The sequence below is a fragment of the Frieseomelitta varia genome, unplaced genomic scaffold (assembly GCF_011392965.1).
Source record: "Frieseomelitta varia isolate USP_RPSP 00005682 unplaced genomic scaffold, Fvar_1.2 scaffold_309, whole genome shotgun sequence".
Lineage (NCBI taxonomy): Eukaryota > Metazoa > Arthropoda > Insecta > Hymenoptera > Apidae > Frieseomelitta > Frieseomelitta varia.
This window is the reverse complement of record NW_025110045.1, coordinates 115,432-142,572: the sequence shown is the minus strand read 5'-3', so window position 1 is coordinate 142,572 and position 27,141 is coordinate 115,432. Positions and strand designations below refer to the sequence as shown.

Below are 27,141 nucleotides of genomic sequence, written 5' to 3'. Positions count from 1 at the left end.
ATGCAAACGGTATCATTCCTCTAGCGAGAAGAAGAACAAAATCACACCTGTTTCGTAGATTTCCAAGATTCGAGAACTACCGATGAAAGTTTCGAATCTTCACAAACATCGAACTACTTATACTTGTACTTAGTTTTCGGAAGTAAACTGTAGTTACTCGCTCCAACATTCGAAAGCAGCTTGTGCAAGTTTTTACTTCTGCAATAGTATTCGTATTATAATAGTATTACTAGTATTTACTTTTAGTATACATTGAACCTGATGAAATTTAAACGTTAAATTCAACTTTGATTCTTTCGTTCTTTGATCTTTCAGCACGGTCAAATTGTTAATTTTCTTGCACCTATCGATAATAGTAACGAGTTGGGGGGAAAAAAAAGTGTATGTTTGGAAGCGGATGTTAATTGACTTGTACTCTGTTGCAGGACAGGAAGTCGAGGAAGTTGAGGAGGAACTTAGACCAGTCTACGATGAACGGGAACTGACAGAGTTGGTTAGTGGTTTAACTCTGTTCTTAGAATATAAACATACACTTTGCGGCATGAATTATAGACAAAGCCAAATTATATTCAAGATAAAGTTCAACTATCCCTAAAATGATTGAACTAATGTTATTTCTCAGACTTTAGTCGCAAGTTGTGACTCACAGTAACAAATAAAAAATTTCACAAACTACTAAGAAAAGTTTGTAGTTTATAACTTGTGACGTGTCAATTAATATTATGTGTTTAATTATTGTGCAAGGACGATATATGTACGTATGCCAAATTCTATAGAACATGACAATTATACATAGAAACGTCCTAACACAAAGTATAAATATACGATCGATACTAAACCATAGGTCTGCCCTTCTTTCAAACAGTTACAATCCTCGCAAAGAAAGAAACCAAAGAAAATATTAATTACTGAAAGCCAACCAAATAAAAATGTAGTATTAATCCCAACGAGACTGCGTATATTCATACAGTTTTACATTTTTATAAATGTAATATTTTTATAAATTCAACACTAAAGAGAACTCGACAAAGAAACGAAAACTTGTATCGTATAATGAATATTATAATGAATTTTCTGCTTCGAGTAATTTTTATATTTTACACTGCACGATACTGACACTAGAACAAACAAACCCGTCAATTATAATTTCATTTACAATCGTCAGCTGCAATCATGTTTGTCAAAATTAATATCGATTTCCGTGTAAACAGAAACAATTCTATAAATCTGTTCATTTTAATCAATATCGTTTAAAAATTATATTGTTATCGTTTGAAACGTAATTACAACATATACGACGATGTATAAATCATTATAATTATATTTTAAAGGACAACAATTGTATTATTAATAATAATACAATTGTTATCGTTTGAAATGTAATTACATAATGATTTATGCGTTTGCGTACGTAATCCAATGATCGTTATTCCATCCATGAACATCAGCAATCCGATCGTAACGAAGAGAAGAAAAGTCGCTGAACGATTTGAAAGGAAAAAAAAGAAATATCTTCCTCTTCCGCAGGTGAAATGCGTGAAAGACATGACGACGTTGAGCAGCCTACAGGAGAGCGACTGGACGTACTACTCGGAGATGACAGTTCGAGAGTTCTTTCTAAATCCGCACTTCACCACCCTGAGCGTCTACTATTTGTACAACAGGCTCAACGTCTCTCTGTCGTTTCCCATAATCCCGGTGTACGAGCTCACCTACTTCATCAGGCAGCCCCAAGAGATCCTACGAGCGGACACGTTCCGTGATCGCGTGTTGTTCGGCTCGGTGAACGATAAAGTGGAGCACCACGTGCTGTCGGTGGTTCAGAACGTGTTGGCGCCGATCTTCCTTAAGATCGAAACCTGGCCAGACAGTATCCTCTCTCACTCCCGCCCTGTTCACCGGCTTAACTTGTGTTTAATTAGTCGGCGAAAGTTTTCCGTGGAGCACGGGCATCGTAACGATACTTCAACGAGCTGAACCACGAAACTTTCTTGTCCCCTTCGGGATTCTCTTCTCTATTTTTCTCTTTCTCTCTCTCTCTCTCTCTCTCTCTCTCTCTCTCTCTCTCTCTCTCTCTCTCTTTCTGGTAAACAATCTGTCCGCGTAAAACCGCCAGCTGGTAAGTTTAATTGGATGTCGGTGGCGCCTTGGAATCTCCGAGGGACGAGTATCTCGATGGAGGCGTCGATGCTGATTTCCGAAATTCAAACCTGCAAAATTTAGATCCAAGTTACTACTACCAAGGGAGAAACTCGAGTAAGAGGCTTTTGTTTGATTTGAGAATTTTGAGAGTTTGGTATCCGAGTGCGACGATTTTGGTGGTCGAAGTTTTCTTGCCTGCAGCCGAATGATCTCATGTGAAAATATAAGGGAAGAATATAGAATAAGATTTTTTATCTGTGTTTCGAAGTTTAGTGAAACAGGAAAGAGAATTAATGAGACATAAATTAACAACGATTCACTTTTCTCTAACTTTTATTTATATTGTGCACTTTGGCTTTTTCGATGCAAATGTTCTTGCGAAGGACGCGACACAGCTCGAGAAAGTCTGATTTTGAACAAAAGTGGATATCATTTTGTTAATTGAAGAAACGAACGCAATTTAGAGTAATACACTTCTCACCTTCAATCAATGTATGTTCGTTTACGATAATCAATAGACAAGACAAAATTCACAAGAGATACAGCACATCTTTCTATCGTGAAATCATCAAATTGTGAAGATCGTCCAATAAGATTTTCATAATTAACGAAAGACTGTCTGTATAACATTTCGGCGGCTGTGGCTTTTCTGTATCACTTTCTTCGCCTCACTTATTTTTTTTCTCACTGTCACTGACAAAAACACCGGTAAAACGATCTTCCAACAGCTCGCAGCTTTCATTAACGAAAGAGAATCAACAATCGCACGGTCTCTTCAGCTTAAGCTGAGCAACAATCTGACGTGACGACGTTACCAAGCGAATTTGTAACTTCGGCCGCGCAATCCCGGTTACCGCAACGCGTCGCGCGAACTTCCGGTCCAGTGTCGGCCAACAGAGAGAACAGCCACAAGAGAGAGAGAGAGAAGGTGAAACAGGAAGGGTTGGACGAAGTTATTATTACCATAATTTTCAGCTAAATGCACTGCGCAACTCGCCGCCGCCGCCGTCGCCAGTAAATTCGGCGTCGATGTTTGCACATGTAGGAGAGGCGACGAACGACGATGGGATTACTCGGGGCCCGGCTCCGAGTCAGAAACGATTGCATTGCGTTCGGCCGGAAGTCGCCTCATTATTTCTAATGGATCCACGGATTTCTAACTGGCTCGAAAGGGCCGTTCTCCTCTAATTGCGCGGAGGACACGAGCGTTTTAAACGAGGATTCGTTTTCCAACTCTCTCGCTGTTTTTTAGAATCCTAACTTTCAAAATGCGTTGATCAGCATGATTGATCAAACTCTGTGGGCGCTCGTGCACTTGAAGATGCAAGAATTCTTCTCTGAAAGCCAGATTAGGAGAATTGGTATTCTTCCTCGGATCTCTCGTGATTCATGGTTATTCGAATCTCAATTTTTAATTGATGTGACGATCGTTGCGAATTTTGGAAAGTTTAAAAGGAGAAAAGTTCTTTTCTGAGAATTGGATTAGATGAATGGTAATCTTTCTTTTTCTAATTTTTAGTTATTTGAGTCTTAATTTCTAATTAATGAAGTGACATATATATATATACATGTAGATCATTGCGAATATTCATGCATTTACGAGAAGTTTAAAGGTAGAAAAATTCCTAGAATAGTTTTTTTAGTTTTCTTCTCAAATATTTTATGGTTATTTTGAATTCTTAATTGATATGGTTTATCATTAGACTACGAATGATCATGCATTTGTGGTAATAATCTTTGTTTCTTTCTCTCAGAATTGAAATTCGAATCTCTCACGGTTATTTGAGTTCTAATTCTTAATTGGTAGGATTTTCTAATCCGTCATTAAATTACAAATGTTTATTCATTTATGATAAATTTAAATGTTGTGAATATCGTAAATATAAATATGTTTAAATGTTCTAAATATATTTAAAAAATGTTACGTTACGATGCACAATAAGTTTGCAATTAGCCTTTCGATGACGAATATTTCTCTCAACAATTTTCTCTCAACATTCGAACGAAATATAGAATAGAATGTATCCTGGATATATAATAGAATAGAACGAATCCTTTTTCCAAAGTGTATTTCGACAAAACACAGGCTGTCTCAGGTAAAGGGGTCTCTCCTATGAAAATAACTCGAAAAGAAAAAATTGTTTTTCAGGGTGTTCCTTCGTCGGAGCCATTCAAATCGTGCTATGAACATTTTTCATGTCACGAGAAACGAAGCAGATATTTAAGCGACCTCTTTCAGCTGAGACACCCTGTGTAAAAAGGAATCAAAGAAAAAAGGAGTAGAATATCGACAAAGAAGTTTATTCATCTTCCTTAATCTGAGATACATGCGTGAAGGCGGACTTTTACGCGAGCATGTACGCGTTCCTGTGTAACTTAACGGACCTAACGTACAAAATGCAGGGCTTAACAGTGATATATGTACCTCGAGAGGGTAGCGACCTGACCGAGGAGGACAGCCTCGATAAGGAGTTGGTCAAGAGGCTGGAGAGTGTGGTAGCCTACTGGACCACCCAAATCAGGATTACACTCTCGGACCAGGACCAAGCAACACCCAACGAATTGTTATGCCTGAAAGACGAGTACGAATTTTGGATTTATCGACGTTAGTAAAACTACATTCACGCAATTGCAATTAGAATTTCCAAACAGCACTCATCAATATACATCGTATTTTGCTTAATTTTATTTTTGGATATTTGAGCTTCAATAATTTATGTTCAATTTATATTGATATTCCGTACGTTTGAATATAAATTATCTGAACAGGTTCAGACTTCAACGCTGGAATTTTGGTGTCTGAGTTTGAATGGGAATATTTAAATTTAAAAATGTTAGACTCTTGAGTAATATTGTTAATTATAAATTGAGATTATTAATTTATGTTGGATTCCTAAGATTTAGAGTAAGATTTTGAGTATTTATATTCTTAGAGATTAGTATGATAGAACCTTGCTTGTGTAAACTCCTATTTTTTGAATATCTTAATATCAGAATAATTGATATTAGGACAAAATCATTACTAAAATAAAATCCTTATCCAGCCACACTGGGTACTGGACTACAAAGAGTTAAGCCGCCATTTCCTTTCACAAACAAGCTTCCTCTCCACATTTATGCGAAAAGGAAGGAATTTTTTTTCTTTCTTTCTTTCGAACAGACGACAATCTCCGAGGTCTGAATCACCAGCTTCAAAACCCAACGGTAAACAAGATAGCAGAGTTCCTGTTGATAAGTCACTCGACATACGCCCGTCAATTTTTGTCGCTGAAAGACGAGATCGAGAACGGAGTGATAGAGGCGAAATCCAACATCGAGTACCTTCGGATCTTAATAGATCCTTCCGCGGAACTAGATAAATGCACCACGCCATCGAGCATCCAGGAATACCTGATGGTAATCATACACTTGTTCAGAACAATCTGGCTGAATTCACCGTTCTACAACAGCCACGAGAGAATAGAGAATCTCTTCAAGGCTCTTAATAATCAAATTATCATCATCTGTCGGAATTACACCGACTTGAAGGATGTATTTGCTGGGAAGACCAGAAGCTCCATAGAAAAGTTGCAGGAGAGCGTGAACGTCTGTAAATACTACAAATCACTCTACGACAAGGTTAATGTTAATCTGTTTCTTTGAGTATTTGAACCAAAAATCGGCGGCAAAAGTGGGCTGACTTCAATATTTTAAAGATTGACGAATTTGTTGTTTAAAATTGATAATTGAATGCAACACTCTTGCAGCTTTCTGTGAAAGCACAGAATCAAAAATTAAATTATTTGCTAAAAAAAAAAAAAAATATAGCAGTGATATGTTTCAATTTTTATTATAATTAAATAGATAGTGTTACTTCATCGGATCAAAGTTTCAAGTTTTATAAAGGACCTCAGTTTCGATCATTCGTGGTTCGTTTAGATTCTGAACAAAATTATTATTTATATTATTATACTATATATAAAGAATAATTCTTATCCAATATAATAAATAAGATATAAATAATATTATTTACGTTATTTATAAGAAACAACTGGATGCTCAAATTCTTAAACTTCAAAATCAACTCAATTACCATCTTAAATAAGATATTAATTTCCAGTTTAATTTATTATTTATCAACTAATTGGACAATTCTTATCCGATATAATTGGATAAGAATAAATATAAATATCATTTATATTATTTATAACAAATAATTAGATACTCAAATTATTAAATTCAAATTTAAAAGCTCAAACTCAACTCAATTGTCAACTCGAACTATTAATCTATCATTATTGAACAGTACTTCTTACCATTAAATTCTGAATAAATTTCACTCGACTCTCGTACAACTTTTCAAATCAAACGTAGATACAAGCAAACGTCTTGATATCTTTCCAACGATATCACACAAGCTCACAGCTTTATAGAGAAACTTGCCTCAGTCCACTTTTGTTCTAAATGCCTGTGTGTTCTTCGTTAATCGTTCGATAATCAGTTTTCTTTTTCTTTCTGAATGTGCATACTCTCGGAAGATTGTTTGAACGTTCGCCGTGTTATCGCGTACAAATTCACTCTACGGTCGGTGCATTAAGGGACTATTAAACGACGTGTGCAGAGTTACTTTGGATACTTAGGAAAGAGCCGTTAGGCAAAGTGAGGAGTTCCCGCGTTAAGCGGAAGTCACAGTAATTGTACCCTCCCTTTGGCCGGTTCACAATGATCCCCATGAACGCGGGAACACGGCTCCTACCCCTGTTAAAATAATATTCGCCGAGGCGAGCGGCTCGAGCCTGCAATTAATCTTATCTTCCTTTAATCACGGCGAATCGTGGTAAAACAACACGCGAGCATCCCCCGTGCTACGTGCAAATGAGCGTCGAAGTATTCTTAACTCTCGTACCTTACGGCTGATAATTTTCGTATTACCGACGATAATTAACAGAAAAATCTGTTGGGAAAATATGATGAAAACAGATTGGTGGATGTTCGCGCATATTTATGGGGGAATTAAACGCGGAAGAATGCAGAACGTACGATGTATAAAATGTTGAAAGCAAAGTGCTCGATACTTTACGATATTTCGACTTCGTTTCTTCGATTGCCTTCATTAAACTACGAATCTTTATGCAATATAAAATTGCATAAAGATTCGTAGTTTATTAGTGAATATACGTAGTTTAACAGTGTATACGGACGTTTCTATTGCTTACAGTGAGGAGTATAATTGTAGCAATAGCAATGAAAAATTGTCGATAATTTAAACTAGTAGAACTTTGAAAAATTGTCATTTTAAAGCGTGAAGCTTCTACTTTGACAATCGTAACGTCATTTTTCTTCAAAGATGACATTGCACTATGTAGCAGATGGCAAAGTTGAGAAATGAAAATTTCGAGAAATCCTAATATTTTGTCATTTTGATCCTAATGACCAAAAGTTCAATGAAACGTAACGTGAATATTATGTTTCTCATTTAAACATGACCTGTTGAATCTAAATTGGAATCAATTAAAACTTCACAGGATTGAAACACTACGTTTCCATCATTGTAGCAACTTATTATTGTTATTAAAATAAAGAGTTTCTGAAAGTTTCGCGCACATCTGCATCGCGGATATTTATGCAAATTTTTGAAAATGTATTTAAAGAGCTGGAATCTCAAAAGAAAATGCTTTTACGAATGAAAGTACTATACCTTGTCTGTTTTACGTACTTTCTCGTATTATGCATATCTCGTATTATGCTTTTCAATTTCTTACGAACGCGTAAAAATCCGCAATCCACTGTACAAAGTATCGATTTCTGCAGAGAAGATTTTATTAATTTAGATTGAAACAGAATTTCACCCTGGCCAATGGCTGCGATCGTATCGGATTAGGTATTGGATTTTTGGATTAGGTTAAAAAATAGGTTGGGGGATGTAAGCCGAGAAAGCCGAGAGGCAGACGTTCAAAAATAATTTGTCAATCCTGGGATTAACGTTTTATCCCCGAGTGCAACGAAGGTGGCATGTTGTCGCTGATGGGGGCCTGTCTCTCCCTCTGAAACCGGGTCAAGTTTTCACGTTAAGCGGAAGTCATAGTAACCTCGACTTAGGTGCTTCCCGCGTGGTTAGATAAGCGTCGACAGGAATGAGAATTACCACGGGCCACGTATTGTATTTGTAATAGCTGCTCTCGCCAACAGAAAATGCCGAAATGCCATGATAAAAAGTGACTAAGATCAGAATTTACCTGATTTTATCAGCGAAAGGTTTTAATAGGATTATATATTTCCAAGTTATTCATGGAGGCTCGAGTAATCCTCGATTTCTGAAAAATCTTCGCCGTTTTTATTCTGTACAATGAACGAACATTATACAGAGAAAAAATGTGACAGATCTTCTTTTATATTTCGTGACTTTTGTACGCTGTTCAAAGTTGAGAAAGACAGGAATTATTTGAAGAAAAAGCACACCTGAGATAAATTTAACACTGGAACTACCGACGACTGAAAAATAAAATTTGTAACGGAGAAATTAAGGTGCATGAAACAGGAAGAAATTTATAATATTTTATTAAAAATCATTCGAGCTTCTGAAAGCACACTGTTATAGATATATGAAATTTCTATGAAAAATTATAATTATAAATTGTAACTTATGATAAATTATAAATCATTCCGATCGTTTTGGTAGTTCTAGAGTTTTCAAGATACTCGAGAAATATTTTATTAATCTGCTTAACTAATATCGCTGTTATCTGTTAAATATTCAGGAAGATAATAAAATTTATTTTCAATTCATTTAATATAATATTAATGGACAATATGTCGAATTTTAAAATTGCTCTTCCGTGGAAAATTAAAAGTATCTTTGAATTAGTCTCATAATAATTAATTTCCTTCCAACATAGAGAAATCTTTAAATCATTCTCTGTCTCTCTGTGAAAACAATCGTGACCCAATTTGTTGAAAAACAATGGCCACAGCGGGACGATGGTGCAATCGTAACGAGACAGGGAAATAATATTGCGTTTTCGATATTTCAATTGTTTATGAAGCTCTCGAAAAACGAATCGAGTGCGTCTCTTTCAAAAATGAAGCCACGACCTCGCGATTGATTGTTCGGCTAAAAGTAGAAAGAAAAATGCAAGAAAACTAGTATAATAAAATCACACGCTCGAACGCTTTGAAATTGAATCGCCTGCCTTGATATTCCAAGTGGTGTTACTAGAGTGATGTTTGACAAGGGAAAATTTGCATGGATCTCAACTTTATATAGAAAATTTCCATGCTCAATATAATGATGAAAGTATCCGAAGGATACGTAGACACTTTCATTGGAATAATGTCACGAATCGAACATACTTATTATTTAGTAATCTGATGGCACTAATTTTTTTTTAAATTGTCTCTTTATATTCGAGACTTCTTGTATTTTCGACATCGCGTACAAATACCTCACTTTCAACTCTTGTCAGAAATAAATTCGAGATCTACTTCATTCCGAAAATTTTTCATGTATTTTCGAAAAAATATCTACTTTCAGAATTCTACTGGGAATAAATTCGGAATTTGCGATACTGTATACGAAACAATCGGACTGTGGATTTTCATGCATTCATTGGAAATTTAAAGATACAAAAACGCGTGGAATATGGTGCGCGAAAGTACAGAAAGTATTTCGAAGCAATTGTTACGATACTAAATAAGTGAAACAAACTGCGGCTGAAATTTCGATTTTCCAGCCATATTCGTAGCTATTCTTCGACTAAATTAAAATTTAAAAATATACTACACGTAGTGTTGATAATTCAGAGGGTAAACAAGAAGTAAATCAAATTGACTAAATATTGAATAAATATTTTAATCGTGCGAAAAGTAAATAGTAAGCATCGGCAGATAGTACTATTGACTATTCTGTACGACTGAATTTATAATAAAAAAGCACGAATAACTCAAAGGACAAAAGATCAAGGCGAAATAAAATAGACAAACATCTTGATGGCGCAAAACGGGGATGGTACGAGCGAATTATGACACGATACATGTTCGTTCACCCCTGATAGATCGAAACGAATGTGTACACCATCCTGTGGGACTGGTGGAGAACTGTTTCCACTGGCAGAGCCGCCGATAATACAGAATAAAATGAAACAAGAGCGCAGAGACGGTGAAATAAGGCTCGTTTCACTGCTTAAAGTTTTCACACTCTCCCTTGCGGTTTGATTTCGAACGCGTCGCCTCCGGTTAAAGCTGAATATTAAACGAGCGACGCAACACGAATGGGGACTGTGCGTATGGTATAAATTTCACGACGAGAAGATTATCCACGAACGAGATAGAAGCGCATCTCTGTGTGTTTTGTCTTTCAGATAGCGCTAGCCCACAACACTCTGACGAACATACCGTGGGATTTAAACAGGGACAATATATTCCAGCATATTGATATTTTCATTAGCAGGTGCCACGACATGATCGAGATCTGTCAGGCGATGATCGATATTGCCAGGTAATCAATCCGCATCTCTTCACATCGACCAACGACCCGTTGAGGAATTGACGTTACTTATACTCTCGCGTTAACACTATCTTTTCACGAGCAAAATGACAGATTTTTTTTTATTTTTTTCATTCTACTCGTGTGAAACAAGTATTATTTTTTTTCTTTTTTATCGTGAATTTTATATGTTTTTATATTTGAACGCAGAAGTTTCTCGAGTCGCCTTGCTTTTAATTTGACAAACAGATATAATTATCTGCCTGTTGTTGAATTGGATATATTATAAATTTTGGGGAAGAGAATTCAGAACAATGAGAAATTGTAAAATTTAGAGGAAAAGATACTAAATAAATGCGTTATAAGAAAATTCTAAACTTCGGATGATTAAAGATATCTACATCGTTCAAGGCTCTATGATCAATTGAAATTTCCAAATCAAGATGAATCAGGAAAATGACTAACAATGGGAAACGGTGTGTGACAGAATAGACGAAACGACGGAGATGATGAAGCCAATGTTCAGTGGAACGAAGGGAGAGGAACGAGAAAGGGTGTGTCAAAAGATCGAGAGACTGTTTCACGAGGCATTGGGGAGGATCGAGCAAAATTCTCACAAGATCTTCGACGTTTATCACGGCACGTGGCACGACGACATGTTCGCCTTTCACAACGAGATGAAAGATCTAGAGGTCATCATCGAGAACCTGGTCGTGTCAGTTTTCGCGCGTATGAACAGCGTTCAAGACGCGGTTGGAGATCTTCAGGGTTTCTACCCGTACATGAACCGCGAGAAACTGAAAGCTCTGTTCGATGCTAAAACACTCGAGGTACTAAAGTTATGAAAATTTCAATTTCCGGTGTTGGAAAATGATCGTTAAATTAGAACTTGTTTCGTTTATTTATTGTTTCGTCGATAATTATCTTGAAATTACAGCTATATCTTCAGACGAAGAAAATCTGGAACTTCTAAATATTTAAGGAAACCTCTTCCAGAACCTCTTGAGACTGCCAGACTTGCAAAAATTATAGGGGAAGATTTCTGTTGCAGATATGGAAACTGTTTGGCGAAGATATCCAACGAACGAAGCAGGAGGTACTGAACGAAATGGAGGAGTATCCTTCGATGACTCCGTATTATGCAGGCAGGGCATTGAACCTACGGCTGAAAGGTGCTCACGTGCAATCAACAAGAGAGGTGCTCGAGGAGGCCGTGTGGATGCCCTATTGCAACCTTAGCAAAGATATCTACTATCAGCACGACCTGCTGAAGAAATCGATCGAGGATTTGATCGTCGATCTGTATGCCAAGTGGGTGCACGAGGCCGGTGATAATCCCCGTGTCAAGCTGGATCGTTTCCTCATGCGACGCACCGACGAATCGCCTGGATTGCTCCGGTGCAACATCAATCCAGACATTTTGAACTTGTGCCGCGAAGCCGCCTACTGGATCGCTCTTAAATTCACCATACCTGTCCAGGTGCAAATCGTTTACGATAAATGGGAAACACTTCATTTCGTTTACGAGAGCGTCCTTGCTGTAACTATAGGCTACAATAAGATGATCGAGGGTTAGTTCAATTTACATTTAAATATTTCATTTGAACATGCGTTTCAGAGTGAAGAGTGTTCCTTCAGTTCGTAAGAAAACTGATGATGAGTTTGATTATGCGTTTAGGTCTACTTATTTGAAAAAAGTATAAAAAAATTTTAAATCACTTAATGATAGTTCCTCGCTATATTATACGATGAGTGTTAAAGTCAAATTTTGGAAACGTTTCTCAGGAAAAATGAAAATTTGCTTCGAAGAATTCATCAAGTGAAATTTTGATCGCTCAGGGCGATTCAAGGTTATTGATTCCCTGTAGAGGATTAATAATCTAAATATATTTTGACCATTCTTTCCTTTTTATGAGAAAGGTATAATTTTGACATTGTTGATTGGCATATTGTAAAACAGCTAATTTTGCCGAAAATGTATGTGTTTATCAGTTAATGTACAATATTGCTTGTACGCAAACGAGAGAAGGTTAATTACAATCCATATTCGCAGGGGATATGTTGAAACCGCGAATGGCAGGGGACATTATGTATTTAGGGGACATAATGTAATTTCAATTACATACACGTACATATGTATAAATTGGACACGATAATTAATAACAAAATATGGTGATAAAAATCAGGTGATTATAGGTATTGTCTTGAAGATATTATTTTCTTTTTTGTAATTATGCGATCATAGTACAATTTCTGTGTGATTAGATGAATTGAGAAGAATGAATCGACTAAATTCATACTAAATTGTAATTTTCAGTTAAACTATTAATTTCTATAACGGTGGAATTTCGTTTCGGAAGCGCGTGTAATTGAAATCGGACGACATTAAATTTAAACTAAATTACAACAAAATTTCAAATAAATTTTACCTAATGCTCAATTCATTTTTAGTAATTTTTATTTAAAATTATTAATATTTATCAATTAATAAGTATTACTACAAGTTTCTTACTAATTAATTAATTATAACAAATTTAGATTGAATTATTTATTTACTGTTTAAATTATTTTTTCTTATGACAAGTGTATTCACAAGTATACAAAGAAATGATCATTTCTTATACACGTCAAGCACTATATTAAAGGATTAATAGGAATTTTAACAATACTTAAGTTCTTTTATTTTATTATTTTTAATTATCTAAGTGTTTCAAATTTAATCATAAAATTGCAGTAAGTGAAACTGTGGATACATATGAATAGAAGTAAATTCTAGAATGAAATTAAAATAAATATTAAATGTTATAAATTAAAGATAACTAGAGGTAGATTGATTAGTCAATCTTGAAATTATTTCAGTCACTTATTCTCATTACTTAATCTTGAAGTTATTTCAGTCAACTATTATTTAGTCAATCTCGAAATTATTTCAATTAATTATTAATTGAGTTTGTCAATACTTGGCTAATCAATTTAATATTGAGTTTCTTAATAGTTAATAATGAATAATTAACAAACTACTTCTTAAGATCCTAAGTGGTATTAAGACGACGTTATAAATTAAGCGCGATTACGTTTCTGTATATTAGATTGTTGCATATTATTTACCAAGGAAAGTAAACTGATTGAAAACTAAAATTTTTATTAAAAAAAATTCGGTCATTTGTAACGACCTAATGTCCCATAATTTCTTAACTTTTGGCTTTCTTCTTCTTCGTCAACGTCTATCGTTTCGATTATAAAACTCATGGCGCGTGATTAATTGAAATTCGCTAAATTGCTTCTCCCAAAGTCGCTACCTAATGTTCCACGTCACGGCAAATTCTATTAAACGTATATACATTTTCTGATGCATCGGGTCTGGTGAATACATCAAGTTGCAAAGTAATAATTAGTGGCGCAACTTCCGGTCGGACCTCCATTTCCCAAAGACCGCGGCGCATTCGCCATTCACCGCAATGAATCGATACTTTCATCGATCGGTAAATAGTTCTAAATTTATTAGAAAGTATACGAATTTATAGCTTCGTGTCTAGATCGTATTAAGCTGTTACAGACGAAATGACGAAATTTGTGATTGAAATTTCAATTTCTATACTTCTCTTCAAGATAGTATTAACCCTTTGAACGTTTGATCCTGTTAGAGTATTATACAGGTAATCTGAGATGTTTGAAATAATTAATTTATTTACTAATATTAATAGTTCGAAAAAGATAACATATCGAAATATATTGATTCAATCAAAATGAGTTACATTTAAAGACGAATTCATCCTTTGTTGCATGTTTCTCATTCCGATATTAAACTTACACAGAAAGATTAATTGAACTTTGACTATCTAGATTCGATAAATTTTGTACAAAAATAATTTTACAATTTTTAGTCAATCGTTGTTGATGGTCTTATAGTTAACGTTTGTATTTCCTAATTGAAATTCTTTGCACAAATTCTTCGTAGATTGTCTATTCTTTCAATTATAGTTTTGTTTTTAAAAATGTTTTATAAAATATTCGCTGAAATTTAATGACTCCAATACCTATAAAATAATTGACAAAGTAGCAATCATGTTGAATTCGTCGTTCCAAATTCTAAATCGAATGTCTAATAAACATATGATAATTAATATCACTTTTTTGATCACGAAATTCCGAATTATGAAATCTCGTGAAATTTTCCATTTCACATGTAACAATCGTCATGAAACATTTTGAAATTTATGCGTTATAAACGTATTTAATGTACAGGCATTTTAAATATGTGATAAATAAATACGATCCTTCCGGTCACTAAGGTTTATCAGTGTAGTGATTAACCGATTGCTCGAAAGAAATATACATACGTACATGTACATTTGTGCGTGACGAAACAAATTCTAGGAAATGTTTCGAAGTTTCGAGCGTTGAGGGTTGCACGAACTTCCCATTTGTATATCGAGTCCTGGAGATTGCGAAATAGTTGGTCAAGTACATCTGCTCGGGGAAATGCCTGGCGCGTCTTCCGGCTCGCTTTAAACATGCCACCGCTGGCGTTATTATCGACTGGAGAATCCAAGCCGCGATTATAAAACATCCAGATGGTAGATAGAAAGTTTACGAACGAGAACTAACGCTAAATTATCCCAGTTAATTGAAAAACCGTGCGCCCCCCGATCTCCTCGGAATTCCTCGTGCCGAGAACTTGTTTTCCCCGGCGATGAATTAATTTCCTCCTCCAAGGTATCACGCCGACGTGCGTTTCTCGAGTTCGAGTGGGCGATCGACAAAATAAAAAAACGAGTTCGTTGAAATTTCATTGACCTTACAACGGTAGTTACATGTAAATGAAATCGGATTGTTCGCTGTCTGGACGCGTACCTCGGCGCCGGTTAACTATACAACGTTGCGCCATCAAAAAGCTCGCATCATTTGAAATAAAAAAAGAGAGAGAAAAAAAAAAGAAAAAAAAGATCCGTCGCAACGAGAGACTTTTAAAATGATCCGCCAAATGGTAATCGAACGCACGCCAGAACGAACAGATTCGGATAATCGCGTTTCTGCCGCGGTGAACCGTGTCAAGCGCACACCCGCTCCCGTATAATGCACATATAGTTATATATATTGTTGTTTTTCAGCTTTGTCGAGGACAGAGTGCGAGCTGTTCCGCGAACTAATTCGCCAGGTAGACAGGAAGATCAATCCCGGCTTAAACAGGCTGACATGGAACACGGAATACGTGGACGCATACATCGAGGATTGCTTTAACCAAACGGCAAATGTACGCTTCGTTCCGTCCTTTCTCCACCCCCTCGCCAGTTCACCATCGGCTATCGTCCTCTTTGTCCAACGTGGAAACGTGGCTGGCAGAGGGCGACGCCTATACGCGTCGCAGAAATTTATGCAGCGGGTCCGGCTCTGTCCTGGCTCGAAATTAAATTTTGACCGAGCCAAGTGCGGGATCCGTCCGCAGCCTTTGTTTGTTTAATTAAGCAAGAAGTGCGCGCGCGTGCCGGCGAAACGGAATAACAATAGCGGATATCCGAGGCCGCGTTTGTGGCCATTCGTTACCCTGTTCAAATCGACGGAACTCGGTCCGGTCGAAGGACAGTGCCGGACAGGACACCGCGTCGTCGTCCACCCATCGTTACTTATTTTCTTCTCTTAACGTTAGTGTAACGAGTCGTTTATTCTTTACTGACGTTTAACGAACACGACAATATGAATACGTTTGATGCAAATCATTTTCGCTCGAATTTAGAAAGCACGAGTGAAAATGATCTTGCCATTTTCCCATCGTTACTTATTTCCTTCTCTTAACGTTAGTGTAACGAGTCGTTTATTCTTTACTGACGTTTAACGAACACGACAATATGAATACGTTTGATGCAAATCATTTTCGCTCGAATTTAGAAAGCACGAATGAAAATGATCTTGCCATTTTCCCATCGTTACTTATTTCCTTCTCTTAACGTTAGTGTAACGAATCGAACAGCTTTGCGAAAGGAATCTTTAAAAACTATGTATTTTTTTTTACGGAAGAACAGCTTTGTAAAGGAATCTTTTAAAACTATGATTCGATCCTTAATTTGTATCAGCAAACCGAGCTTGAGCTGATTACGAGAGGAAATGATTATTCAAATAATATACTACCTTATTTGACTCGATGTTATCTTGAAATAACCAAGATTAGGTTTTTTTTTTGTTTTTAGTTTACTTGGCCACACAAATGATTTTTCTCTAAATTATTTGACTGTATTTTTTATTCACTTTGCCTCTACAAATAATTTCTGAAACAGCATTTCCAATTCTGTCGTAATAAACTTCACCGTCTATTGAGATTGTTTGTCATTTTGTTTCAATGAATTCAACTCGAATGGAAGATCATTTGCAAATAATTCATTTGATTTGGTCCCAAAGTAAAGTTACTTCCAAATGAGAATAACAAATTAGTTGAAACGATTAGTTATTTCAAATTGTTACTTTTCTTTTTATCTCTGTTCTAAATAAACTTAGTTTTGAAATTTTTTTACTCCAACTTTATTTAATTTTATTATTTTCTATGATACATAATTTCTATCGCAAAGTATATAAAATATCAAATAGAATCAGACATCTTAAATTATAACAATCTGTCATAAATTGCTATGGTCGGTTATATCCAATCATCTGTAGCCGATAAGACTACTTAAGTTCCAACACTTTGCGGTTCGCAATCTACGCGATAGCACAATGATTATACATTATGAACGCTAATTTCTAAAGAACTGCTCAAGCTAAAGCATCGAATATTCAACATCGCAAGTTCTAACTTGTCCTAAATAATTAATGACAATCAATGTTGTTAAATGCTTAATAGCCAACTTTGTTAATAAACCGCAGAGTGTTAATGTTAATAATTAAACGTACAGACTTTTGTGAGACACATACATACATACGTTCTCCCGTAGCTTCAAGAGTTCATCGACGTTTATAAAGAATCGAATCATCATATCACGAAGATATGCGAGAATATTTGCAATACGCCGCTGATCAAAATCAGGCCTAATTACACGTATGCTCTGGAGGAATTGCAGCAGGAATTATTAAAAACCAGGTATAATTTGAGTGTAGTATGTTTCGAAGGATGAATTTGTAGAATAAATTATTGAATATGTATAATGGATAATAATTCAAGGGACGTGACTTTCAAAATTCTTCTGGGCTATCATAAAACCATCTTTCAGTACGTGCTGATTATTTTCGATGGATTTAAGGACGTTCTCGAGGATGTAAGTGTTTGAATACAATTGTTCTTTACTCTTAATACTTTTATTTCTTCATTTATTCATTTATTGTGAAAATACATGACTAATTAGTAACCAAACGATTAATCTTGATAATAATAATTAATTTAACTTCTGCGTGACTGAATTTTGCCTTCATACAGTCTACGAATTTTTACGTTAGAAATCTCGTTAATAACTCTTATATTAATTTTAATTTAATATTAATTTATATTAATTTTAATTTAATATTAATTTAAATTAATTTTAACTTAATATTAATTTAAAATAATATCAATTTTAATTATAGTAAAAATAGTACGTTAGAAATCTCGTCAATAGCTCTTATATTAATTTTAATTTAATATTAATTTAAATTAATTTTAACTTAATATTAATTTAAAATAATATCAATTTTAATTTATAGTTTTACAATATTCATACATATATCGTAACAATAGGAAATAATGACTCGAGAATAATGACGAAAAGATCAATCTTAACAACAGTCATAGAAAAGGAAGGTCCTTGTGAATGCACATTCTCACGGACGTAAGATGTTTCTAGATATTCAGTTCTCTGGGTGTTCAGAATGTTTAGTATCCTTTCGCGTCGTGTTTGCACGACAAAGCATCTGCCCATCGCGGAGAAATGATTTTCATAAGGAACATTTTATTAAAATATTTGAAACGAACAAACGTCCGCGAGTGAAACGTTCTTAAACACGATGAAGTAACAAAGAAACAGAAGAGGCGTCGTTCTGTCCCGGCGATTTCATTCTCGCTCGTTTCTCCCTCGCGTCGGCAACAAACGCGGCCATTCACGGTGTAAAATCCCCGCGAAACGTTCACGTGTTATCCCTACAGGCTATACAGCGCAATTTTTAACGCCACTGCAACCTGAAAACGCGGGACCAGACCGATTCGCGTAACGACATGTCGCTGCGTGACGCTATTGCCGCGAGAAACACGTATGTACAAAAGGTGGACACACACTCGAATATTCGCGCACTCGATGAAACATTATCATCGATACTTCGAACTGTCTCGACTTCGTGAAAATTGTGCAAAATTCTATTTATTTTAAAACCACTATTTCTCATCAACCTTGAGTTCTTTTTTTCTAAAGATTTACAGAAGGTGAGAAAGTAGAGATACTTTCGTTGTCGAAAATAGTAAACATTGTAAAACACCTCGAGAATTGCTGAAAAGTTTTTTTTTTTTCCATTACTAGATTTATCATAATCTTGAAGATTTATTAAAGTCTCTCCTTTATATCGACTCCTTAAAATTTGCTGTACGATTCTTGTGCGTTATTTTATTGAATCTTGAACATCAGAGTTAAAAGAAATTCGAGAAATCCTAATATTTTGTCGTTTGATCTTAATGTTCAAAGTACAATAAAATGACATAATGAGAAAAAATCGTACACAGCAAGTTTCAAGAGATTGTTGTAAAAAGGAGACTTCGTTCTTTAAGACGATGTTAGATTTATTCGTGAAAAAAATTTTTTATTGCTTCCAGAGGTATTTGAATTTTTACAATTTTCGAGAATAAGAATGTTCTTGCACTCCCATTTTTTACATGATGTAAAAATATCTTTGAAAAAGATTAATATCAAAGTAGTCGCTTTATATTTTAAAATGAAATTAACTGGATTGTTATACAACGTTTCTTTGTGAACTTATAACAAACAATTTTTTTATCAAGTGTGCGAATACTTTTTAAATCGGTAAGATAATATAATAAATCAAATTTTGTAGATTCGTAGAAAGTTATTTTCCATTTCATTTATTAGTGTATAGTTCTTGTTAAGACAATGTTGATCTAACGCGACACAATATGAAATAATATAGTACAGTGTAATGTAATCAAAGTAGATAGTGAAAACTTTGATGTGGATCTGTCGTTCGCACGCTAAAAAGTAATAATACAGACATCCAAGAATTGGAAAATAAATATTAATTTCGCGACTGTTATTATTTTTGGAAATTGTGTTTTTTAAACATAGAAAGCTTTTAAAATTTTAAAAGCATTTCACTTTAAAAATTTCTAAATTAATCCGCCGGAAAAAGCTGCGTTTGCCGTTCTTTTAAAATTACTCGCAATTAAATTTCGAAATTGCTCCTATGCGAAAGGCGAATAAATTTCTCAGCAATCTCAATGCAAAATTTCGTGAAACATTCTGTACTAATGTCTTGCACTAATTCTAGAAAATTTTTATCTTTTGTTTTGGTTGATAATTATTTTTATAATACCCTCGTAAAACTGTCGCCTTTCAACAGTGTTTGCAAGAGTGGAAGATGTATTTGACCAGGATGGACATACTGATAGGCGCGGCTTTCAAGATGTGCCTGATCGAATCTCTGCAAGCTATGCACGTTGCTCTTCACGGCGATGGTACCACGCCACCATCGCCACTCATTTTAATACACGTAGAACTTATAGACAATAAGGTACATCTTTTCAGTTTGATTGTAAATATCCAATCGATTCAATTGTAATTACAATTTAATTTGTAATTTGATTTAATTTAATTTAACAAAGTTTATTCGTCCACGAAAGATAAGAAGTTGAAACGAGAATGAAGGTTGAAACTTAAATTCTAACTTTTCTAGATCAAATTCTTACCGGATCTAAGCGAGATCGCCATGGAGTTTTCAGTGATCTTCGACAATCTTTTAGATCCTTTGAAATGCTTGACTCAACTGATAAACAATTTCAAATTCGACTTCCAAGTGCCGCCATTCTGGAAGATGTACGAGAAAGATCCAGAATTGCTGGATCTTCAACAGAAACTCAACGATGGTTGTAACATTTTCTCTTGCTGTTTTTTTGGAATGATTTTATCAACGTTTGATAAATATTAAATATAACTTCGTTTATACCGAATTTTCAGAGGTGAACGTCTGTTTCGTTCAAGTGCAAAACTACCTGAAAACTTGGGAGCCCTTTCAGGAAGTTTGGGAAATGAACAGAAACATGTATCTTCAGAGGTATTCACAGAGATTCAAAACAAAAGATATTCATCCAACCTAGGATTTACTTTACAAAAATCTCACAGAAAATCATTTATTCTTTTAATTATTGATTTAGTAAAAGAATAGACTGGAATTGCAGAAAATTTGTCCCAGCTAGTATAAAAAGCATTGTAATTGAAATCAAGCAGAATTAAGTTAACTAGTAAAATAAAAATCACTTTACGTAAACTCGAACGCAATTAATTCGGGATATGTCTTTAAGCGATTAACCATTTTGAAAGCTACGAAATACAAAATGGTTCAGTTAAAAAAAAGAAATGTACCTAAATGTCTCTCTCATTTATTATAACATGATAAATATTCATAGTGCAATTTGAATGGATTTAACGAAGAGGCATCTTGAAAAACAAGTCTTTTTTTTTGTCAGATTATTTTCTCTACGAGTTTTCAAGATTATTTCTTTTTTTTAAAATGTGTATTTTTTTCAGTTTTGCCAATGAATAAAATAATTTATATATATTATAGCTATCAGATAATCTTGAAAACCAACAATTTAACTGCTTGTGTTGATAAATATACGGATTTACAAAATCTGCGATTAGATACGAGAAATTGAAGCCTACGGCGGAGACGTTCGATTCAGATATCAGCAAATACGCGATGATAGCGAACAGCGTTCAGATGCAGGAAACGTTGATGACTGTCCACTTCCTCGATATAAACGCCGATCGGCTGAAAGGCGCCATCATCGAAGAATGCTCAATTTGGCAGCAGAAGTTAATTGACGTTCTGTTTCGGCAAACGGAGAATATGGTCACGCACGTGTACCACTATATCGCGGATAATTCTAAGAAGTTAGTTCCAACTAAATTATTTCCAAATCTAAATTAAAAGTTAGAGACCTAAGTTGAAAGTTAGAAGTCTAAATCCAACGCTGAAAGAATGAAACTCGGATCGCGGGGTAGAAAGAAGTTTATAGATACAATAAAATATGCAAAATTTAATTCGCGTACTTTACGAGACATAATTGAAAATCATTGTCGCGAGTCCATGAAATTTCAGTGAAAAAAGAAATTTTGCTTTGCTCACTCCGATTGTAGTGTTAAAAGAAAGAATATAATTGAGGTTTTTAGGTAATTATCTCTCATTATATAATTTACAAGTGCGTGGCGAAAAGAATTACGAAAATTTTTCGTAATTTTTTCACAACGCTTCACCTTGCACTATGATTTAATCTGTATGCAATCTACATTCATCCGTTACAAAATCACAAGTCTAAATGTGAATAGACTACTTCTACAAACTTCTACTAAATTTCCCATCCAGTCGTAATCTAATAATAAATTCGTTAATTCGTAGAATAACGAAAGAGCCGACAGATATCGTCAGCATGCAGTACGCGATGCAGCTGTTCGAGAAGCTGTACGCCGATATTCCTCGAGAGGAGGACGAATTCCCGAAGATCCACGACCAGTACCAGACTTTAGGTAAACGATTTTTAATTCTAAACGATTCTTAATTTCCTCGCGCAAGGAGAGATCGATAGATACACCGTAAGATCAACGATGCTCCTTTTATTCCTGCTGCAAGTGCCTGCTGACTTTAATTGTTATGCGTCTCGTCATTTCTATTCGTTCTCCTTTTCTCGATGCAGAGAAGTACGAAGTGAGCATGACGTACGATTTCAAGCGAAAAGTGCACGACATACAGCTCGCCTGGAACGCGTATCTGGCTCTGCTCGAAAAATCCAAATACATGCTGAAGCAAAAGAAGGCGAGTGTTCGTTTGGCACTCCAATTTTTGTCCAAATAAATTCGTTACGTTTATCTATGTGTCATTTGGAAGATTCGAAGTTTATTTGCAAGTTTGATTATCTATTTTAGGAGGAATTCAAACAGGTGTTACTGCAAGATGCCATAATGTTCCAAGAGGAGGTGTTGGCTCTGGTTGGAAAGTTTTTCGACACTGGACCATTCACATCTGCGTGGACCACGACAAGTGAATATATTCGTGATATATTCGTTGGATAAATGAAAAACTAATCATTTCTAATGATTCTCGATCTCAGACAAAAATTCTTTCACATTTACATTTTCATCGGTGTTGTTTAATTTATTGTTATCACTTCTTTAATTTTTTTTTATGTTAATGAGCTTCTCCATTAAACAAACAAATTAACATCAATTTTAAGATGTTTTTAGAAAGTAGTGTAGACCGATTTAGTTCCCGAGTGGCTTAAATATACACACAAAATTGAAATTACGTTTCAAAGTATGAACAGTTTGATGCAAAAGCGGTGTAAGTCAATTTTACGCATATTTGATTTCGACAGCATGTTTCGAAAGTTTAAGCCCCATTCTATTTTGTGCAGAAATGGTGTAAGGTATTAACGTCACAGTGATTCGCACTCTTTGACGCTGTTGTATTTTACGGAACTTTCATACTTCGTGCCTCATTATTCAGAAATTAACTCTTTCGACTTACATCACTTTTGCATTAAACGGCTCGTGTATTAAGGATCATAAGCGCAAAGCATAATAAATCACGTCTGTCCTTTTTCTACATTCAAATGTATTCGTCGATGAATGTTTCACTAGCAGCACCATATTTCTATTTGATCTTCGAACTAGTAAAAGAAACATTGATAGGCATTAATTGGTTCCTTTGGTTTTATACTGGGTGCTTCAGGAGGAAGCTCAATAACTATGTCACTTGCATTTCAAAAAGTAAATATTACTTTGTATAATTGAAATGCAGAAATAACTTTTTACTTTTTGTATATTTTTTTAAATTAAAGGAGATATTCAAAATGACAGATTTCCTCCTGTGAACATAGTTCTACTCGAAGATTTAATGATCGTTGCCAGTCCAATTTTATTAATTTCATTTTGTTAACGACATGTATTAGATTATTGTACACTGCTTTTACATTTTGAACATTCTCTTTAATTTATACAAACGAAAAAATATAAAACATACGAAAAATAATATTTATTTCTTGAAACAAATCAAAAATAGGTGAATCAAAATTCGTAGTATGTATGATTTTTTTTTATTTAGAATGATCTACCAAACACACTGATAAAGTTATTCCTTCCGAAACATCCTGTATAATTAAATACTAATTTTTACCTGTATAATTAAATACTAATTTTTACATGAGTCGTACAATAGTGTGTTTTATCACAATAAATGCGTAAACGTACAATGTGTTACCAAACGAATGAATGCTTTGTTCTCCAACAAACTCGTGCTCATTTATTTTACTGACGTTTAATGAACATAACAGTATGAATACATTTGATGCAAATCATTTTCGCTCGAATTTAGAAGCCACGAATGAAAATGATCTTGCCATTTTCCCATAATAATTTCTAAATTACACATGATTGAACTCTGTTTTATTTCTAATTTCAATGCAGATGCGTTCGCCTGGTTAAGTCACGTGAATCGCGAAATTTCGTCACTGAAAAGAAGAGAAACCAAGCTGAAATCGCAACTCATGGTGTTTGACATCAATCAACCAGATTCTCTCGAAGTGATACAATTGGAAGAGGTATAAAGAAAAAAAATATATATAACGAATGTTCTTCGTTGTTTTCGTACGAAAATTATTTCGACAGGACGTAAAAGCCATTCAGTTGGTGTGGGAGATCACCGATGAGTGGAACAAAGCTTGGGAAAGATACAGGACAGAGAATTTCTGGGAGATCGACATAGAAGAGATGGAGAACACGGCGAATGTTATTTTCAGGAAGCTGAATCTTCTCAGTAGGGAGCTGAAGAAGAAAAATTGGGAGATCGTCGAACACTCGAGGTAAAACAGTAGAACTTTTACTCTATTCTTTCACCTTTTGACTCTTTTAATATTGCATTTTCATTAATGGTAAAAATATGTATTTCGAAACCTGCTAACATTTTATATTTTCAATAACAAAAGTTGGCACACTGTTCAACGTTCAAAGTAACGATAAAGATTTTATTACATTCTAAAAATCACGTTTTCATTAATCCATTGTGGAACATCATAACAAGTAATGACTTGATAAGAAATATTATATTAATAAATAGTTGTATTAATTCATTAATTACGATGTTGATTCGTGGTCCAGTAATAAAAAAAATAGAATTTATTGATATAAATTAATCGGAAACATTGTAAATAAATACTTCAGTTTCTTGGAATTACATAAGAGATGTAAAACGATGAAAATTATTATTATATTAATTCATCGATTATGACAAAATAGAATTTGTTGTAATGTAAATTGATCGGGAAAAATTGAAAAAATGAAATGTCACGTTACGTTAATTACGTTGATTTAATGGTACTGTAATGTTATTTACAGTTATTATTTTGTATTCTACTTAATAATTATGTTCGGGAATTTGAAGTGGCGTTCTGACTTATGTCATCACCAGGAAGTTGCATTATTTTTGAATAGAAAAACCAGCTAGAGAATCAGCATGCCCTAAAATCTGAAAGTTTGATTATCCATGCCGAAGAGAGTTCCCGAAAATATATAAATAAAACGTGTTTCGCGCGGATTTGACGTGTCAGTGATTTTCATACATTTTGGAGCCCAAGAACCTCCGAAGTCGATAGAAGGGAGTTTTTCCCAATTTTCCATCAGTTTAGTTTGGACAGAAAGAAACAGTTTGACTCTCGAAAAAAACAATTCATCGCTCGTGATTCTATCTGAAAATTAGAGATCATTTGACACAATAAATAAGAGAACATTATTTTATATACTGTGCTTAATCATTACAGTCCACATCTCTTCTGGATTCATGGGCTTCGCCCGGTTTTCTGTATCATTATTAATCATACTTTTGAATATATGTCATATTTTTACGAACGGTCAAAAATTTTTATTTAAATTTTTAAAATTTCATTTCAACAACGATATATGCAATGATAACAAATTTTTTAGGACGAGAGTGGACAAGTTCAAGCGCACGCTCCCGTTAATTACCGATCTGAAGAATCCAGCGATGAGACCTAGACACTGGAAGAAAGTGAAGGAAATCGTAGACCGTGATTTCGACGAAACCTCCGCGGAATTCACCCTTGATACCATCGCGGAGATGGAACTGCAGAATTATGCCGAGCAGATCAACGATATTTCAACCTCTGCTACTATGGAATTGGGTATTGAAATTGTAAGTAGAAAAAGAAAATAAAACTTGCTGTAAAATTTGCATCTTCGTTCGTGGAACATATTCACAAAAAGAATTATATATATATATATATATATATATATATATATATATATATATATATATATATATATAAGAATTATAAGAAATATATATATTCTGTTACTTTCCAAACTAGAAAAGAAGATTGAAACACTAAATAATCAATGTAATAATTACATTGTAATGATAATAATTATCACAAAATAGTTTCTCTACAGGAAACTTATTACAATTTTGTGCATTTAATCATCCACATGGAATAATAAATTATTAAAAATAGTATAACAGAAATGAACAATATTACTTCTTGTGGTCACTAGTGACTTCAGTGTTAATGCAAGTAATCTTGGAATAGACTCGAATGAATAAATAAGTAAATATGATTTTAATAAAGAAATATATTATATATCTCTATGTAATGTTTATATAATTATTATAATGATCTTTGCGTATATATCTTTGCGTAATATTTATTTTTATGGTATTAGTGTATAAATTATTATAATATCCTAAGTGAACTAAAACAAAATCTCGTGTCAATTTTCCTTCAAGGCTCTGAAAAAGATTGCCGAGATCTGGACAGACATGCCTTTAGAGATGATCCCTTACAAAGACAGCGGAATATTCAAGATAAAAACTATCGACGACATAATGCAAACTCTGGAGGATCATCAAGTCCAGTTATCAGCCATGAAGGCAACAAGGTTTTGATAAATTTATTAATGCACTGTAATACTTGATAGAGTGCCACGTGCGAGTGTTACAGGTTCGTTGAACCGTTCACCGAGGAAGTTGATTACTGGGAGAGGATACTTTCGACCATCGGTGAAGTCCTCGAAACGACTGTGTTAATTCAACGCGGTTACATGCACATGGACAACATATTCACCTCGGAAGACATCCGGAAACAGCTTCCAAAGGAGGCTGACGAATACGACAAACTGACTCTCTCGTGGATTGAAATTACGTCGCGGATGGCATCCTACGGTTTAGCGCTGCAAGCCACTCACGATCCACGTATGTATTGCCAGAAAATGAGTGTCTAAGAAAAAAGAAAAGAAAAAAAACGTGATTCGAAAAGAACTTAAATTTGGAGAAGTCGCATACCTGAAAATTGG

General features: G+C 34.6%; 2 protein-coding genes across 2 annotated transcripts in view; both read left to right on the top strand.

The window, feature by feature from the left end:
* Nucleotides 1-397: 397 nt before the first annotated feature.
* LOC122529808 lies at nucleotides 398-2,746 on the top strand. Its single transcript, XM_043656258.1, has 3 exons — nucleotides 398-493; nucleotides 1,528-1,870; nucleotides 2,661-2,746. Exons 1-3 carry the CDS (start codon nucleotides 398-400, stop codon nucleotides 2,744-2,746), a joined length of 525 nt encoding a protein of 174 aa, XP_043512193.1.
* A 1,793-nt stretch (nucleotides 2,747-4,539) lies between these two features.
* The window catches only part of LOC122529807 (dynein axonemal heavy chain 2), a 61,799-nt gene continuing 39,197 nt past the window's right edge, over nucleotides 4,540-27,141 (top strand). The window contains exons 1-20 of the mRNA XM_043656257.1: nucleotides 4,540-4,747; nucleotides 5,303-5,760; nucleotides 10,479-10,615; nucleotides 11,091-11,433; nucleotides 11,655-12,174; nucleotides 15,715-15,857; nucleotides 17,527-17,672; nucleotides 17,754-17,847; nucleotides 20,126-20,296; nucleotides 20,459-20,648; nucleotides 20,740-20,836; nucleotides 21,424-21,675; nucleotides 22,181-22,308; nucleotides 22,476-22,594; nucleotides 22,705-22,819; nucleotides 24,244-24,377; nucleotides 24,445-24,638; nucleotides 25,756-25,984; nucleotides 26,576-26,727; nucleotides 26,790-27,040. Coding sequence (XP_043512192.1) covers nucleotides 4,540-4,747; nucleotides 5,303-5,760; nucleotides 10,479-10,615; nucleotides 11,091-11,433; nucleotides 11,655-12,174; nucleotides 15,715-15,857; nucleotides 17,527-17,672; nucleotides 17,754-17,847; nucleotides 20,126-20,296; nucleotides 20,459-20,648; nucleotides 20,740-20,836; nucleotides 21,424-21,675; nucleotides 22,181-22,308; nucleotides 22,476-22,594; nucleotides 22,705-22,819; nucleotides 24,244-24,377; nucleotides 24,445-24,638; nucleotides 25,756-25,984; nucleotides 26,576-26,727; nucleotides 26,790-27,040 — 4,081 coding nt within the window. The remainder of the gene's footprint in view (nucleotides 4,748-5,302; nucleotides 5,761-10,478; nucleotides 10,616-11,090; nucleotides 11,434-11,654; nucleotides 12,175-15,714; nucleotides 15,858-17,526; nucleotides 17,673-17,753; nucleotides 17,848-20,125; nucleotides 20,297-20,458; nucleotides 20,649-20,739; nucleotides 20,837-21,423; nucleotides 21,676-22,180; nucleotides 22,309-22,475; nucleotides 22,595-22,704; nucleotides 22,820-24,243; nucleotides 24,378-24,444; nucleotides 24,639-25,755; nucleotides 25,985-26,575; nucleotides 26,728-26,789; nucleotides 27,041-27,141) is intronic.

Excerpts from the sequence above, each read along its gene's own strand:
- LOC122529808 (XM_043656258.1), top strand. The coding sequence starts at position 398 with ATGTTAATTGACTTGTACTCTGTTGCAGGACAGGAAGTCGAGGAAGTT. Across the intron at positions 494-1,527 it reads AACGGGAACTGACAGAGTTG|GTGAAATGCGTGAAAGACAT; the intron begins GTTAGTGGTTTA and ends CCTCTTCCGCAG. Across the intron at positions 1,871-2,660 it reads GATCGAAACCTGGCCAGACA|ACAAGACAAAATTCACAAGA; the intron begins GTATCCTCTCTC and ends GATAATCAATAG.